The following is a 14,122-nucleotide window of genomic DNA, read 5'->3' as shown; positions in this document are numbered from 1 at the left end:
TGCGAAAGGCAGAAGCAGGCCACTTTGAGAGGCCTACCAGGCTAACAAACAGCCACATCCCTCTGCTCTGTTTCCCCAATTTCCTCTTTATTTCTTACTGAGGGAAGGTCTCCACATGCTTCACGCCGATGGCGTTGGTTCCCACCATCTTCCCACACACCTGCACTCGGTAAATGCAGATGTACCCCGGTTTTCCCCAGTTGCTCTGTATGCCAAGCTTCAAAACCCGAAAGGCTCTGGGGATCCCGTTCTGCAAAGAAACCACAGCAAAAAGCAGCGTGACCCCTGGCGTGTAAAGTGTGACAGCAGCCTCCGCGAGTCTTCCTCCGCCAGCCCGAACCCCGCTGCAGGACCAGCTCCCGCCGTGGTTGAGGCGGCAGCTTCTCCCTCCTTCCCTTCTCCCACCCAGGTGGCAAAGGACCCCCAAACGCCCGGCCTCGGAGAGCGTGGCGGGCAGCTGTGGAAACCTGAGGCCCGCCCGTGCCGGGGCAAGTCCTGCTGCCAGGGCAAGGTGCTGGGCATCCTCCCTGCCACCGCCTGCCCGGAGGCTGCAGCCAGGCAGCTCCGGGGACCCAGGCGTCTGGGGGCCAGCGCGGCCTCTGTTCTGCTTTTGCCACCCTGCCGGATGCCACTCTCCCTCCCGATCCCACCAACGTTTCTCCTGGCCAGGGTCGGGCCCCTGCCCCGGCAGGGACCGTCCGCACTCCTTCTGCAAGCAACTTGCAGGCAAACCGGCGTTACTGCCCTGGCCTCTTGCCCACACACATTCACTCTACCTGCAGAGGGAAGGTCTGGGTCGGCCCTTTCTGCACGGTGTAGGTGAACGTCCCCAGCAGAGTTTCCTCCTTGCCTTCCTCATCCAGTCCCTTGGAGATAAAGCACAGGGGAGCAGGTCAGGCTCGACGCAAGCACGAGGAAATGCTCATGCCAGACCCGGGGCCGTGATCTGCACCCCGCTCCTGCACCTCCAGCGCGATCTGGCGCAGGATGCAGTGGGGCCGAGTCTCCTCCTTGCGTGTTTTTCGGCGGCCGGAGGTGCTGGGCCAAAACATGCTGAGCAAGACTTAGGAGGGGTGATGCCACCCCGCGTGTCCCTTGCAACTTCCCCACAGGGAATGGCGGTGCTTGGGAGCACACGAATCTCGGCAGATGCGCAGAAAGCAGCAAATCCCCGCTACAGCTCTTCCCCGCGGCCAGGTCCCAGCCCCCAGCGCCCAGCAGAAACTTATGTAGACAGTGAAATCTCAGGGGGCACCGCAGACAGTCCCCAGCGGAGAGGCTGTCTTGGAGGCGTGCTCTATGATGATGGCCATCGGTGGCGTTTCTGTGGGCAGCCGGATCAGCACCACACTCCGAAACCCTTGGAAAGGCCAGCAGTAACCCGGGGAAGCATCCGGCTGAAAGCAGAGGGTCAAAGCAATGAACACAAGGGTGTGGGGGCCCCGCCGTGCTCCCCTGCAGCCAGAAGCACAGTCGGCACTGCATCTGTGGGCTGTGCTTGTGCTTGAAATGAATGGTGTGTTGGGAAGCAGGCAGAAGCTGCCGGGGCAAGGTGCTGGGTATTCTCCCTGCCACCGCCTGCCCGAGGCAAGAGGCAGTGGTGTCATGGTCCATCCAGATCTCTCAAATTTGGAAGAGCATGTACTCTGTAAATTAAACCTGATGAGTTCATGAGGAGAGAAAACAAACATGACAAAGAGGAGTTCTATCCCCTTTGTACAGACTGGTGTAGCATATGAATTCCCCAACTCATCTCATGAGTTCTTGGGGAACTCATTCCCCAAGTCATGAGATTTCTTTCTCATGAGTTCTGTAATTCATAACTCACTACTCATAACTTGTGATTCGTGCACCCAGGAACAAAATAGTTACCTAGCCAACAGTGAGAGTGCTCATCTTTCCTCCTCTGTCATGGTGTGGGGATGCCCTGTATTACAGTGGGAACCACAAAAACCTCAGCAGTCCAGCTGCTGTTGGATTTGCTTCAAAAAGGTTTTGGGTAAGCTGATGTGTTTATACCTTCCAGCTTGGAAGTTTGGTCTGTAACATTTCCATGAGTTAGCAGACCCTGAAGAAACTGCCAGACAACCAACATGAAAGCATCACGGCTGCAGGAGACAGCATGCTGCAGGTGACAGTGGCTGCATAATGACCTTCAGCCCTTTCTGGTCACCGTGTTGTGCCTACGCGTTGCTCTCACTTTGACCAAATGGCACTGCTCCCAACATGCATCAGGTTTTAGCATAAGCTGTGTGTTAGCCAACACCTGAGCGGGAGTTGAGTGAACAGTCACACAGTGGGCACAGACTGAAACACAGGAGGTTCCTCCTGAATGTCAGGAGACACTTTTTTACTGTGAGGGTGACCAAGCCCAGGCACCAGTTGCCCAGCGAGTTAGTAAAGTCTCCCTTCTTGGAGATATTCAAAAGCTGTCTGGACATGTGTGGGAGCAGCTTGGAACACCTGGCATTTGTTTTCAAGAGTGAACTCTTAGAATTTGTTGTGCTGCATGTTCGTCAAGCCTTTGAAGAACTAGTTTTACAAGGCCAGGTTGGAGGATGGCCTTGTGTATGCCTGGGAAGATGTAGCTGTAGACAGTCATGCGTATGTGTATGGAATGTTTTTATTTTTAACTGTTCTGAGGACTGGCAAACATCCCAGGTGAGCCAGATATGTGCTCCTGTGTTAGTAGTATTGGCTGTATGCTGTTAGTTCTTTCTAGATTTTTGTTGAAAGATATGTAAGTTTGATCCTCTTGTGAAATAAACAGAATCTTGTACAGATAGCTTGAGTGCTTAATTCAGTTGCCGCAACATGGACCTGGGCAACCAGCTCTGTGTGGCCCTGCTTGAGACTGGGGGGTTGGACCAGATGACTTCCAGACATCCCTGCCAACCTCAGCCATTCTCTGACTCTGTGATATACAGAGAGACTGGGAACAAAAAGAATAAAAAAGAAGGAAAAAAAAAGGAACAGGATAAAAAGAACACTGCAGCAAAGTAATTCCAATCACTAAATTTGATTAATTCTCCTTCTTCCATGGGAAAAAAAGCAGTATTTACTCCTGAATAATATAGTGATATCACGCTAACTAACCTCCATGTTTATATCATACATTGTCTAGCAAGCAACCAGAATACAGACCTGCGACAGTAGCATGCTTAAAGAATGAGGTATTTTACGACAGTTTGTTTTATAGCATGGTTCCAAGCATTTAAAAAAACTCAAATGGCACTCTTCCAAATGTTGCCCTGTCTGTTCTCAGCTGGTCCAAAAGATCACACCTGCCTAGACAGTCTAGGTTGCCTTTTAAGCTTACCAAAAGGAAGTGTATCACTTCATATCTCCAGCCTGAAAAGACATAATTCATTGGGATAAGCTTGCAATGCAAAACTAGACTAACATTTGAGCTGTAAGAATACTTCTTCCTTCCTGTCAGTTGCTGCCATATACTTTGCATCCCCATCCCCATATAATTTGTAATGCAATCAGAAGGTGGTTTCATTTCTTCCCCTTAGTGATATTAGAACAAGCAGCCTTGGCAAAGGAACTTTGTGACTGTGGACACACTACGTATAAAACCTGGGACAGGTCTTTGGTCAATTTGGCATTTATTGTGCTGGTAGCTTGCAAAACGTTTACCTTGCGGGTCAATACAGCAGCTAATGAAACTAATCAGCGGTGGAGAGAGGTGTTTCAGTTGTTTTAAACAGGAACTTATCAGGAACTAACTGCATGGCAGAGGAAGTAGGTGGTGTAGAGAGGGTGTTGTCACTGAGAAGTCACATGTATAAAGACTCTTGAAGCGTCTTGAACTTACCAGCTGGAACATCCCCATTTTTAAATGAAGTCACTGTGTTCCCATTAAGAAGTTAAACTGGCAAGACAGTCCCTGTCAAGAATAGGTCTGTCAATTTTTTCAGGCAGTTTTATGTGGTACATTTGATGATTAACATTGCTTCAAGGCTAGATTTGCCTCCCTGTAAGTGTTCCTATTCCAAATCCATATTTGGATTTGTCTCAAACATATTTTTTTTGTCACAAACAAGTAACTGCTATAATACACAGAAGACTATGAGCTTGTAAATACCATATTGCCTGTTAACACTGTAGACAAGAAGTTCCCTGTCCAACTATGCCTGGGGTTATTACACTGGTTCTACATTAGAGCACACTTACATCAGTAAATCCAAATGTCCGCAAATGGCTCACCGGTTATGTATCCATAACATCATCCTGTGTCTGCGCTGACAAGCAACAGAGGTTTCCTTTAGGTTAAAGGCACACCAAGAAGGAGGTTTTCTGATGTTTTGACCAACTGCCAAATCAGTCATGTCACTTCAGGTGTACTCTCGCTCCCACAGATCTGGGACCTGGAAGGAAATGAAAAGCCCTTTACCAGCTCCTCAAAGCATAGGTGCAGTCATTCCCTTGCTTCCTAGCATTTATCCCTCCAACAGCACAGTTTGCTTTTCACAACCTTATGGACAGTGAACTGGGACAACATACTCTGACACTTGCACCTTTTGTCTCTTGCTTTTTGCCCAGCCAGCCTTTATTTCCTGTAGGAACTTTCTGTTCTCCTTTCCTTGCTCCCAGATAGGTAGTTACTCTTTCCTGAAGAAAATGGAGAGTCTTTCTGTACATTGTTTAAACTCTGCCCTGAAATAGATAGCCGGGGACCTTTTAGGAACTTCAAAAAGCCAGGCCACCAGTTTGGTTAAGGGAAAATGAAAGCATGACTCCTCTACCGCTCTCCCCAGTCTTCAGCCTGCCTCATTCTACTCTAGAAACACATCATACTCTTCCAAAACTGCTCCTCCAACTAATTCCAGGAAAGATCCACCTACCCTTTCCTCTGCTGCCTATTTCTTAATTTATCCCCATGCCACACACCCCACCCTCTTCTAAATAGATCCAGCTGGAGAGGACCTCATCTTGATCATCCTTTGTTTTACCAGAAGGCCTGACAGTTGAAAGATTTGACCTGTAGCAGCTCAGCCACTGATGTTGGCTAAGTCTTTTCTCAAATTTCTTCCATCATGTCTCTCTGCTGGAATTCAGGCGAGAACACCTAGTGTCTCACTAGGTGCATAGAGCACAGATCAAGATTAGATCTTGTTTGAGACCTTAAAAGTGCCAGTAATAGAAATAATAGCAGAAGACGGGAAGACTCAACACTTCCGTAGTATTGTATTACTACCCTTGCTTAGCCAAGGAATTTCAGTTTGCTGCCTCCTTGCCTCAGCTAGCTAAGGAAGACATAGAGCAGGCTAGTGTGGGACAGCACTCCAGTTTATTTAAAACAAACAAACAAACAAAATGCAGCTACTTTTTTCACAGTTCTTGTGGAAATTAGTGTATGCCTGGGGATATGAATAGCTTGTGAGCTCCTCATGGGTTAGCACCAGTTAGCTGATGTGGTCTCTCACTGCTAAAAAGCCTGCACAAACACAGTATTGACCTTATTTCAAAAAACACCTTTGTGAAACAGACAAAAGTTCTCTCTGAGTGACTACTATGATGTCCTGCTGACTATAGCCTTGAAATGCTCCTTACTACAATAATAAATGTGTAACTAGACAGGTGAAATGTGATTTAGGCTGCAGCCAACATAAAGGACAGAAGGAAACATTAATACAACAGAAATCTCATTTCAAATTTCTGTGCTTTCATCTACTGTAGCAGCTTACAGAAAGGTAAAACTGGCTTGTTATGGGTCAGATGTGATTCAAAGGCATAAGTTACCTGCAATCCAGAACAAAGCACAAAAAAATAAATGCAGATGTATGAAAAATATTTGTAGGTTTAGAAGTAGAATAAGGCATATAGCTGAATGTTAAAATACAGAAGCTATCCCTTTAAAATTATCACAGCATGTTCACTCAGGGACAAGTCCATGATTTGGGATACAAGCTTATGCAAGATTCAGTAATAATTCAAGTCTAACTGTATGAAATTGCTCATTTCACAACATGAAACTCTGCAGGAAGGTAACTGTCATCCAATTTCCATAGCTACTGGTAAAGACAAGGTTTCTCTCTTGAGGACCATACTAGTCGAATTTTGACAGATATCACTATACTGAATCTAGCAAGGGATGCAAAGAAAAATAAGAATGGCTTTTTTACAGGCACATTGGCCAGAAAAGGAAGATTAAAGAAAATGCACCCCCTGTGGTAAATAAGACAGAAGAGCTGGTAATAACAGACATGGAGCAGGCTGAGGTACTCGGCAATTTTGTTGCCTCAATTTTCAATGGTAATCTCTCTTCCCACAGCTCTCAAGCCCCTGAAATTCCAGGCAGTGACTGGTGGAATGAAGTCCCTTCCACTGTAGGAGAAGATCAGGTTCAAGACCACCAAAGGAACCTGAACATACACATGTCCATGGGACTCTGTGAGATGCATCCCAGGGTCCTGAGGGAATTGGCTGATGTAGTTGCCAAGCCACTCTCCATCCAGAGGTGTAGGGTTTAGGGATTAATCTGTGCGGGGCCCGGACGACGGAACACCAATGTGATGATTAAAGTCGCCAGTTTATTGAGCTTAGCTAATCATTTTTATACAATTCTCTAAGTTGTTGAGAGACTTTGATTGGCTACTACATGCAAGCACTTGGTGTCCACACGCACAAGCATAAGCGGTGATTGGTTACATCGGTACTGTCCACGCGCACAAACATAAGCGGTGATTGGTTACATCGGTACTGTCCACGCGCACAAACATAAGACATAATTGGTTGTGTTAATTAGAGCATACAAGACTTGTCTTAGTCCAATTGGTCAAGATAAGCCCCTGAATTGAGGTTGTTTGTGCCAAGTTCCTTTATCGTGGAATGTGCACCTGTGTTTTCCTAATTGGGATCTTTCTTCTTCTATCTTCTTATTTATTCTGTTCAAGGCCTTCTAAAGGCGCCTGGAACAATCTTGTGACCATGAGCTATTTTCAGGTCCAATAACTAACTTCCATATAACTGAACCCTACATCTCCCCCTCTCTCACTTTTTTTTTTTTTTTTTTTTTTTTTTTTTGGATAGCATATTGCTGTCTTGTTCCGCAAACGTAGCCCAGCAATCAGTAGGTGTCAGTTTTATGTGGGTGTCCCTACGGAGGCAACTATGGTTTTGCTGCACACCAGCCTGATGCTCTTCGGAAAATCCCGGTATTTATACATTTTCAGAGGAATGGATTTTAGCACACGTGGCCGGCGGGTGCCAAAATCCACCTCAATTGAAAACCTATGACGCATTCACTCGCTGGCCAGGCGCACTGCACAAGTCATAGTTATCTTATCAATTCGTTCATGGGCTTTGTGATGCGGCCATAATGCACTGAGAATTTTAATCTGTTATGTTAGCTAAGATGACCTACGCATTAGTTTTTGGCTGAGGTGGAATTCGTATTGCCGCACCATCTATGATGCTTCAGGTGATGATGGTCGCATAAATCAAACGGAAGTCCATCAGGGGCTTGCACCTGTGAAAACATAAGCATAATCTCGCCCCGAGGTTATTAATGAAAAATGGACTCTCCCATCACCCTATTTCTAGATTGTTAACTGAGTCTATGACCTTACTTCTAATTTCAGTTTTAACTAACTGTTAGCAAAAAAATTATTTTTTTTTTATTTTTTTTTTAATGAATGACTACATATCAGGTATCTTAAAACTACTTCCACACTCGGCTTCTGTGAGTAATGTTTCGCCGAGGACTGATTAACATTAAACTATATATATATTTACTTATTCTCTACAGCACTTATTCTAAACTGCTTAGCCTCTATACAATTAGTTATAGGTTAGTAGGTTAGTTGATTATGATTAGTTGAATGTCTGTTACAGTGGTTAAAAAAAAAATATTTTTTTTTTTTTTTTTTGTGATTAACTCTCTTTTCTACCCACTCGCACTAAAATACATATTCAAAAATGATATCATACTCCATGTTTTTTACACGCATTCTTAATCTCCACATTGACTGCCGGTCTCCGTCGTGATTTGTCTAGTCGGTCTATCTAGGGCTTCAGGACCTGCTGACGTCTCCGCTGCCTCTTGCTCTTGCTCTTCTGAGTTGTTTATGGCATCTGGTCGCTCGATCCATGGCTTGACCCATTTCGCCGGTATCCAATGGGGTTGTTCGTTACCTGTGGAAACACAAGCATACCCTCTTCCCCACGTAAATAATTTGCAAGGTCCTTGCCACTGCTGTAAAACCGGATCGAATACTGAAACTTGCGGCTGATTTTTATCAACATTTTTGTTCCCACACATATGCCTATTAATTGGGATCTGATCCTCAGTACCACGTGGCTGTAGCCAATTCAAAACATACAGTGCTTTACTTATTAACTCTTGGGGAGTACAGGGCCGCATATCTTCCCCCGTTTTTAAAATGTTTAAACGATCCTTTAAGGTCCGATGTGCACATTCAACAATAGTTTGACCAGTGGAATTGTGGGGTACGCCAAAATTATGAGCTACCCCCCACATCTGTAAAAAAGTTTCTAATGACTGTGCGCGATATCCCGGGCCATTGTCTGTTTTAATTTCTGTTGGCACTCCCATGGCAGCAAATGCTGCCAAAAGGTGCTTAATTACGGCTTCAGCATTGGTTGATATATGAACAGTAGCCCACATAAGGTTCGAATATGTGTCAATAGATACGTGAATAAATTTATATCTCCCAAAACTGGGATATTCCGTAACATCTGTTTGCCAAATTTGCAATGGTGATAATCCCCGGGGGTTCACCCCCTGTGGTTGTAAGTTTGGAATATTCACACAGTCTGGGCAAGCAGCAAGAATAGCTCTGGTTTGCTGCAATGGAAGATTAAATTGTTTACTCAGCACTTTTGCCGACTGATGATAAAATTTATGGGATAGCAGTGCTTGTCCAAACAAATCAGGTTTGGGTGTATTAAAATAGATGTTTGCATTGGCTACTACCAGTTGATCCGTGCGCGCATTACCTTCCACAATGAATCCCGGCAGCGTTGTATGGCTACGAACATGATCGATAAAAAATAAGTCTGTCCGTTTTTCTAGTAACATCCATAATTTTAAAAGTGTCATAAACAGCTGCTTATTGTTTACAGTTTTTAGTAGGGACCTATGCATACGTTTGACTATCCCCACGACATATTGAGAATCTGAAATAAGGTTGACAGGTGTTTTATCCCATTTTTTAAAAATAGAGCATACGGCTAATAGCTCAAGCACTTGTACTGACCCCTCTGACAGAATGACTTAGGATTTCCAGGATCCATCCTGTAAATATACAAATCCTGCTTTACCTGTCTTGCTGCTAGCATCAGTAAAAACGGTAATGGCCTCCAGCGGCTTATTGCTGCAGATAGAGTGTGGTTCCATTGTTAACATTGTTTTAAATAATGGGTGGGGGTGTGTAGTGATTATCTACTTCCCCCTTGAAGTCCAGCAGAGCTACTGCAAGGCAGTCATTTTTCATCATGGCATTACTCACAATATCAAGTGATACAGGTAAAATGATTTTGTCCATTTGCTTCCCTGAAATTTGTATCGCCCTTACCCCTGCTTTTTGAATGCACATCCCCAGAGCTTCAATTCTAGTGACTACCGTTTTTGACATGCTAGCAGGCAAGAATATCCATTCTAGTATTACCAATGGGTTTTGTTTTTGCTGCTCATCCCACTGACCCAGAATTCCCGCAACTTCCTTGTCTGAGTTATATACATACAAATTTATGGGCAAATCAGGGATATATCTGCCAGACATAGATGATGTGATTTTCTGCTCAATTGCTGTCAAGGCTCGCCACCCGGGCGCACTTAGATGTAGTACAGAAGTTAGGCTATTGCTGCCCCGCAATAAGTCCAACAGCGGTTGTAAGTCTGTATTGGTGATACCACAATAAGGCCGGATCCACTGCAGGTCTCCGACAAGTTTTTGTACATCATGTACATTTCGTATGTCTTTGTGTAGCGATAGCTTTTGTGGATGTACAGAGGCTTCTGCAACCTCTCACAGACCCCAGGAAAGTTTGACCGGCTGCTGTTAGTCCGTGCCGGCACAGATCGAGGCTGCGTTGCTATGTGTTGAGGGCACGCACGTCTCAAATGCCCTGGTTGACCGCACCGATGACACGCGGGGGGGTCTTTGTATGGGCCGTAGTCTCCTTTTCCCTGTCGCACCATCAGTCGTAATGCTACCGCGAGTGCTACAGCGTGAGCTTCAGCATGTATTTTAGCTTTCTCTTGTTCTTGTATTATAGTAGCCAAATCCTCGTTTGCATTATTTGAATCAGGGTATATGCTAGGTATAATTTGTTCATGTTGAACGGTGGTATCTGGGGACTGTTTTCTCATAGGCGGATTTTTGCTCACTCCCTGATTCTATAGAGTTTCCTTTAATCGTACAGTTAGGGAGGCTTGGGAACTGTCAGATGGCTGATTAATATCGGCAGTCCCAGGGAGTGGAGCAGAAGTCAAGAGCACAGGAGCAGGCGAACAAGCTCCAAAAAGTCTCTCTCGCTGCATTATGTTTTTCTCCCCGCTTTTCCCTTTCACTTGCGGTTGGAGAGAGAGAGCAGCAAAAGCAGACGCAGACACTTTACGATCTGCTTTCATTTCTTGCAGAGTTGTCTTAATCAATTTCCCTAAAGTTGCAAGACCTTTAACTTCTTTAGACCTGTCACTAATTTCATCCCATAGGGAGGTTCCGATAGCTTTCCAGGTACTAAGCTCAAAAGCTGTACCCACACTAATTGAAAGGTTTCTGTCCTTTTTAATATTTTTCTCTGTTTTTTCAACCAGCCTCATAAATATCTTTCCGGCTGTCTTTTCCCTCGCAGATGCTGCGAAACCCTTGCCGCCCTTTTTATCAACGTAAGCTTACGATTTTACCTGCTTTTCCCAAGCAGTGTCCTGCCTCTCTCGAGCAGTGCCGGTGCTGTCTTTCAAGCCACCATGGTCCGCGGCAATTCCCCCGCCTTTTCAGTAGCGTTGCCTCTTGTTCCTCTTCGGATCACGTCGGAGGTCGCCAAATGTAGGGTTTAGGGATTAATCTGTGCGGGGCCTGGACGACGGAACACCAATGTGATGATTAAAGTCGCCAGTTTATTGAGCTTAGCTAATCATTTTTATACAATTCTCTAAGTTGTTGAGAGACTTTGATTGGCTACTACATGCAAGCACTTGGTGTCCACACGCACAAGCATAAGCGGTGATTGGTTACATCGGTACTGTCCACGTGCACAAACATAAGCGGTGATTGGTTACATCGATACTGTCCACGCGCACAAACATAAGACATAATTGGTTGTGTTAATTAAAGCATACAAGCCTTGTCTTAGTCCAATTGGTCAAGATAAGCCCCTGAATTGAGGTTGTTTGTGCCAAGTTCCCTTTATCGTGGAATGTGCACCTGTGTTTTCCTAATTGGGATCTTTCTTCTTCTATCTTCTTATTTATTCTGTTCAAGGCCTTCTAAAGGCGCCTGGAACAATCTTGTGACCATGAGCTATTTTCAGGTCCAATAACTAACTTCCATATAACTGAACCCTACACAGAGGGACCTGGACAAGCTCGAGAAGTGGGCTCATGTGTACCCCATGAGGTTCAACAAGGCCAAGTGCAAAGTCCTGCACTTGGGTCAGGGCAACCCCCAAGATCAGTACAGACTGAGGGATGAAGGAATTGAGAGCAGCCCTGCAGAGGATGACTTGGGGATACTGGTGGTTGAAAAACTGGACATGAGTTGGCAATGTGCACTCACAGCCCAGAAAGCCAACCGTATCCTGGGCTGCACAAAATCAGCGTGGCCAGCAGGTCAAGGGAGGGGATTGTGCCCCTTTACTCCGCTCTTCTGAGACCCCACCTGGAGTACTGCGTCCAGCTCAGGGGTCTCCAGCTGAAGAACGACAAGGACCTGATAGAGCCAGTACAGAGGAGGGTCACAAAAATGGTCAGAGCGCTGGAACACCCCTCCTGTGAAGAAAGCCTGAGCTGGCGTTGTTCAGCCTGGAGAAGAGAAGGCTGCAGGGAGACCTTATTGTATATACCTTTCAATATATAAGGGGGGCTTATAAGAACAATGGAGAGAGACTTTTTGCCAGGGACAACAGTTTTAAATGGAAAGAGTGTAGACTGGACATAAGGAAGAACTTTGTCATGATGAGGGTGATGAGACACTGGAACAGGTTGCCCAGAGAAGTTGTGGATGCCCCATCCCTGGAAGCGTTCAAAGTCAGGTTGGATGGGGTTGTCAGCAACCTGATCTAGTGGAAGATGGCCCTGCCCATGGCAGGGGGGTCAGACTAGATGATCTTTAAAGGTCCCTTCCAAGCAAACCATTCTATGATTCTTTGATACGTAGCTTGCAGACTGGTTTATCAAAACAACAAATGATCCTTCTGCACGCTGCTCAGAAAAGCTGAGTCAGCAAGCAGCTAACAAAAGGAGGTCTAATTCCTGCATAGTTCTTGTAAAGCATCTCTATCACGGTTATAAAAAAAAATGTTTTAGTCTCTGGAAAACAACTTACAAAAAAAAAAAAAAAAAAAAAAAGTGGTGTTATTTGTAAGGAAAATGATCTGATCTTTTCTGTTCACGGCTGATGGTACCAAACTGGGAGGTGCTGTTGACTGTCTTGAGGGACAAGAGGCCTTGCAGAGGGATCTGATAGATTGGAGCATTGGACAATCATCAGTGGCATCAAATTTAACAAGACCAAATGCTGGATTCTGCACCTGGGACAGGGCAATGCAAGGCACAAGTACCAACTGGGAGCGGAGTGGCAGGAGATCAGCCCTGCAGAAAGGATCTGGGGGTGCTGGTTGGCAACAGGCTCAACATGAGTCAGCAGCGTGCCCCGGCAGCCAAGAGGGGAAACCCCATCCCGGGGTGCGTCAAACACAGCACAACCAGCTGCTCAAAAGAGGTTGATTGCCCTGCTCTGTTCAGCATTGGTGCGGCCTCACCTTGAGTACTGTGTGCCGTTCTGGGCCACACAACTTAAGAAGGATGTGAAGGTCCTTGAATGCACCTAGAGGAGGGCAACAAAGCTGGCGAAGGGGCTGGAAGGCATGTCCTGTGAGGAGCGGCTGAGGACTCTGGGTTTGTCTAGTTTGGAAAGAAGGAGGCTGAGGGGCGGCCTCATTGCTCTCTACAGGTTCCTGAGGAGGGGAAGTGGAGAGGGGGGTGCTGACCTCTTCTCCCTGGGATCCCATGGTAAGATGTGTGGGAATGGTTCAAAGCTGCACAAGGGGAGGTTCAGACTGGACATTAGGAAGCATTTCTTTATCAAGAGGGAGGTCGAACGCCCAAACAGGCTTCCTGGAGAGGTGGTCGATGCCCCAAACCTGTTGGTATTTTAAGAGGCGTTTGGGCAACACCCTTAGCAGCGCGTATGAACTTTTGGTGAGCCCAGAATCGGTCAGGCAGCTGGACTAGATGATTGGTTTGGGTCCCTTCTAACTGAAATAGTCTAGTCTAGTCTAGTCTAAGAAAATTCTTTCCCCACACGCATAAATGTAGCCTAGTAGTTGACACTGTCATGCCTCTACTGTCAAGCACGTTACTCATAAAATACGGACGAAAACTTCACTCGTTCTCCTCTGTAAGCACAGCCGTGCTCTGCCACTGTCGGCAGGTAAACGGCTGGCCTGGAGACGGGAAATCCCACTCATTCCTCTGCTTAGCTTTCCTTAAGACAGCCAGGGATGCGTCACCGAAAAGGACTGCCAGAGGGAACGCGCCCCCCGAAAGGAAGGCACTGCGATGTGGGGACAGTGCCCGGGTGCAGGCACCACGCTTCGCCCCGGGAGGGGACGGCCGGCGCAGGCAGGACTCGCACCTGCCGGCGGAGCGGGACGGCTGGCAGCGCCAGCGGCCGTCACGAGGGCTCAGCTGTCACTCGGCCGACCTGCCTCGGGGCAGGGCTCGCTGTCGCGACAGACTCGACCTGCTGGCACGGCCCGGCACGGCCCGGCCCTGCTCGCCACCGGCACGGCACGGCACGGCACGCCGCGCCGCCCGCTCCCCGCAGCCCCCGCCCCCTGCCGGCCGCCGCCGCCCCGCCCCGCGCCCTTTGACCCCGCCGCTGTCCCAGCGCTTCCTGTTCCCAACCACGTGGGCGCGGCGGGCACG

General features: G+C 46.9%; 1 protein-coding gene across 1 annotated transcript; it reads right to left on the bottom strand.

Moving 5' to 3' along the window:
- Positions 1 to 66: 66 nt before the first annotated feature.
- Positions 67 to 3,102, bottom strand: LOC126036220 (sperm-associated antigen 4 protein-like). The gene is given in 5 exon segments (XM_049795748.1): positions 67 to 250; positions 777 to 866; positions 1,230 to 1,397; positions 2,201 to 2,266; positions 3,097 to 3,102. Coding segments are annotated over 5 exon segments (486 nt in total). The 3' UTR covers positions 67 to 94.
- Positions 3,103 to 14,122: the final 11,020 nt, after the last annotated feature.

Source organism: Accipiter gentilis, chromosome Z (assembly GCF_929443795.1).
Source record: "Accipiter gentilis chromosome Z, bAccGen1.1, whole genome shotgun sequence".
In the NCBI taxonomy this organism is placed as follows: domain Eukaryota; kingdom Metazoa; phylum Chordata; class Aves; order Accipitriformes; family Accipitridae; genus Astur; species Astur gentilis.
This window is presented reverse-complemented; position numbering and strand designations above follow the sequence as displayed.